The sequence below is a fragment of the Drosophila innubila genome (genome assembly GCF_004354385.1).
Source record: "Drosophila innubila isolate TH190305 chromosome 2L unlocalized genomic scaffold, UK_Dinn_1.0 5_B_2L, whole genome shotgun sequence".
Classification (NCBI taxonomy): Eukaryota; Metazoa; Arthropoda; class Insecta; order Diptera; family Drosophilidae; genus Drosophila; species Drosophila innubila.
Window position 1 is genome coordinate 271,234 of NW_022995373.1, and position 2,935 is coordinate 274,168.

Consider the following 2,935-nt stretch of genomic DNA (forward strand, 5'->3'; position numbering starts at 1 on the left):
CACCCCGTATCTCATGACCCAGGTTGGTTAGAAAAGTTTTAGTACGCCATTTTGTAAGTTAGAACTAAACCTGTCGATCGGTATATAACTCGATCTGATCGGACAGTCGTAGCAAATTTTCCAACTTAGCTGTATATATAGTTAGTCGCCTTTCGCACCCTTCGTGCTGCTTTTGTCACTATTAAATGTTTGTCCGAGGTTCAAATTGTGCGTAGTAAAATGTTGGTTAGCCTGTGTTCGTTTTGTTTTCTCTCCCCTTTGCTTGTTATATGTAATTTGGAAAATTATAAATTTGTTGTTTCGATAATTTACAATTAATATTATTTTTGTTATAAGCATAAAATCGGATTTAATAATCGTATTTGTTTAGGTATTAATTATTTATTTATTCTCTAGGGTTCAGTACAACTAGGCAGTATTTATTTATTTATTATATTCAATTTTTCCTTAAGTAGATTTTCTTAAATAAATTGTTTGAGGCCGCTCAGTTGTCTTTGCTTATAATGGCCGAAGAAACAGGCTGGGAAGCTCAGGGAGCGCCGGCTCAACAACCACTACGTCCGTCGGGGTGTTTAGCAAGGACTCCGATGAACTTTCGCGGATTCCCAGAGAGGCAGCCTCCATCTGCCGAAGAATTGATACAGTGGGAGGAAGAGGCGGCCAGTCAAGACCTTCAATATCCGAAGGAGCCGCAGAGAGACACGGTGCTCGAATCTGCCGTAAACGTCGCGGTTGCTGCGATGCATCAAACGTATCGGAGCTCGTCGCGGAGAAATGATGAAGCTAATACACACTGAGACCTCCGAGTGGTGGCTCGAGCACCGAAGCCTCCACAGCGACGCATCCGGACGAACGGGCACCAAATTCGAGCACCGAAGCCTCGGCAGCACCAGCACCGCACACAGGAGCCATCCCGAAACGTGCGGAAGGGCACCGTTCAAACAATATTCCACCGCCAGTGACGCCAAGGCAATCCTTTCCAGGTTCGATAGCCGGAGCTTTGCAGTCCACCGGTCGTGCCGGATCCGCAGGCAACGAACTGGAGAAATCCAACAGGCAGGAACCCTAGGCAGAACGAGAGGAGAGGTGATGAATATCGGGAGGACAATATGTAGTACCACGCTCGTGACCGCACTCACCTGAAACTGGAGCGATGGAATTTGAAGTTCGATGGCGAGGATCCCATGCACTCCGTCGAGGACCTCGTTTTCCGCGTGGAGTTCCTGCAAAGGCAATATCAGTGCCCGTGGAAAGATGTTCTGCGTGGGTTCCACATCCTCTTGTCTGGTCGAGCGCGCGAGTGGTATTGGGTGCGCGTAAAGCACTCTAGAGCCGACAATTTTTCGCAACTACGCCCAGCTCTGATGGACCGTTTCAGGGGCTACCAGAGGGAGCATGACATCATGCAGGAGCTAGTGCAGCGGGAGCAACAATCCAGCGAGTCAGCCGATGACTATATTCATCATTCGCGTCAACTTGCCTCGCGTGTTCAGAGGCCGATGAAGGAGCGCGAACTCGTAAGGATTATAAAGCGAGGGTTGAAGGAGAGCCTGGCGAAGTATATCTTCGCGATGGATATAATTACCGTGGACGAACTGCGTCAAGACTGCATCGAGGTAGAGAGGAATTTAGGTCGTAGGACGAGATCCGGATACACTCAGCAGCCGCGCTATTCTCATGGCACCAGACACTCAGTCCATGAGGTAGAGATTCCGCCGCATCCGCCAGAACCACCACTAGAGGATGTTGAAGAGGCTTCCGTGAGATCCAAGATTAAGTGTTGGAACTGCTGCCAACTTGTACACAGCTTCCAAGATTGTCTGTCCAAAGAACGGAAAATCTATTGTTATCGGTGCGGAAAACCGGATACGCTTTGCCCGGAATGCGTAGATTGTCTGGGAAACTACCGAGAGAGCGCGGTGAGAGCGGGACAAACGCGTTCGGGAACGGTGACCGTAGAAAGGAAGGAGTGGAGTTCCGGCCAAAGGATGTAGAGATGGAGACGGCAACAGGATCTGGAAATAACATAGAGAAGGTTCAGGAAAATAATAATTATAATAATAATAAGGATACATTTAAGACATCCAATAAGGATAATAACCTTACAAGAGGAAAAACATTACGAGGCTTGCCATACAAAGAACGTGTCCGGGCATACATGTCGGCCCGGAATAGAATTTTTGGCGAGCGACAGCTGGAGGTGATGACACTGGTCACTCGACGCATCTTGAAGGCTAGAGCACGTTTCCGGCAACGACGATTGACGAGGCGACAGGTCATCGAGGCTGTACGGCGAGACGATAACACGGATCCACGGGTGTTTGCAGATGTGGAGATCCAGGGACGTAGGATGAAAGGTCTTCTAGACACGGGAGCTTCGGTTAGTCTATTGGGAAGAGGATGTCGGGAATTGGTTGATGAGCTGGGATGGACTGTGCAGCCATACACGTCGATGGTGAGGACAGCGGCAGGAGCCAGTCGTCCAATTTTGGGACGTGTTGTGCTGCCTGTAAAATACAAAGTTAGAACAGAGGAAATCGTATTTTACATGTGCCCTGACCTGCAGCAAGATTTGTATCTGGGAATCGATTTCTGGAGGGCTTTTGAAATCGCTCCTGGAGTGCTCGGAGCACCACCCGATATCGATGTGCGTCCAGAGGCTTTCGAGATCACTGTGAGCAACCCTGACGTCGCCTACTATCGGGACGAGGATGATGTCGTGTCTGATCCGGAGATGTGGAACCTGGAAGAGGGGCAGGAGAGGCAGTGGGAGGCCGTTAAACGCGAATTTCTCCGGTCGCTCACCTAGTTATCGATAGGTAGTATCGGCAAATGCGGCGAGTAGAGTCTGTGGGGGGAAGGGCAACTCCAAATGTTTTGCTTGACGAAGATGGGTAGCAACTTCAAAGCGAGACAGCGCATATGTGCAAGTTAA

General features: G+C 49.3%; 1 protein-coding gene across 1 annotated transcript; it reads right to left on the bottom strand.

Moving 5' to 3' along the window:
- Positions 1 to 367: 367 nt before the first annotated feature.
- LOC117782581 lies at positions 368 to 2,643 on the bottom strand. Its single transcript, XM_034619604.1, has 4 exons — positions 2,561 to 2,643; positions 2,107 to 2,507; positions 1,140 to 2,015; positions 368 to 1,065 (listed from the first exon to the last, which is right to left on the bottom strand). The coding sequence occupies exons 2-3, from the start codon at positions 2,278 to 2,280 to the stop codon at positions 1,737 to 1,739; spliced, it is 453 nt and encodes a 150-aa protein (XP_034475495.1). The 5' UTR covers positions 2,281 to 2,507; positions 2,561 to 2,643; the 3' UTR covers positions 368 to 1,065; positions 1,140 to 1,736.
- Positions 2,644 to 2,935: the final 292 nt, after the last annotated feature.

What these genes read in the sequence shown, in the direction of transcription:
- LOC117782581 (XM_034619604.1), bottom strand. Translation starts at nt 2,280, where the DNA reads ATGACCTGTCGCCTCGTCAATCGTCGTTGCCGGAAACGTGCTCTAGCC. An exon ending in CTCGTAATGTTTTTCCTCTT is followed by an intron (nt 2,016 to 2,106) that starts GTAAGGTTATTA and finishes TGTTATTTCCAG; the next exon opens with ATCCTGTTGCCGTCTCCATC.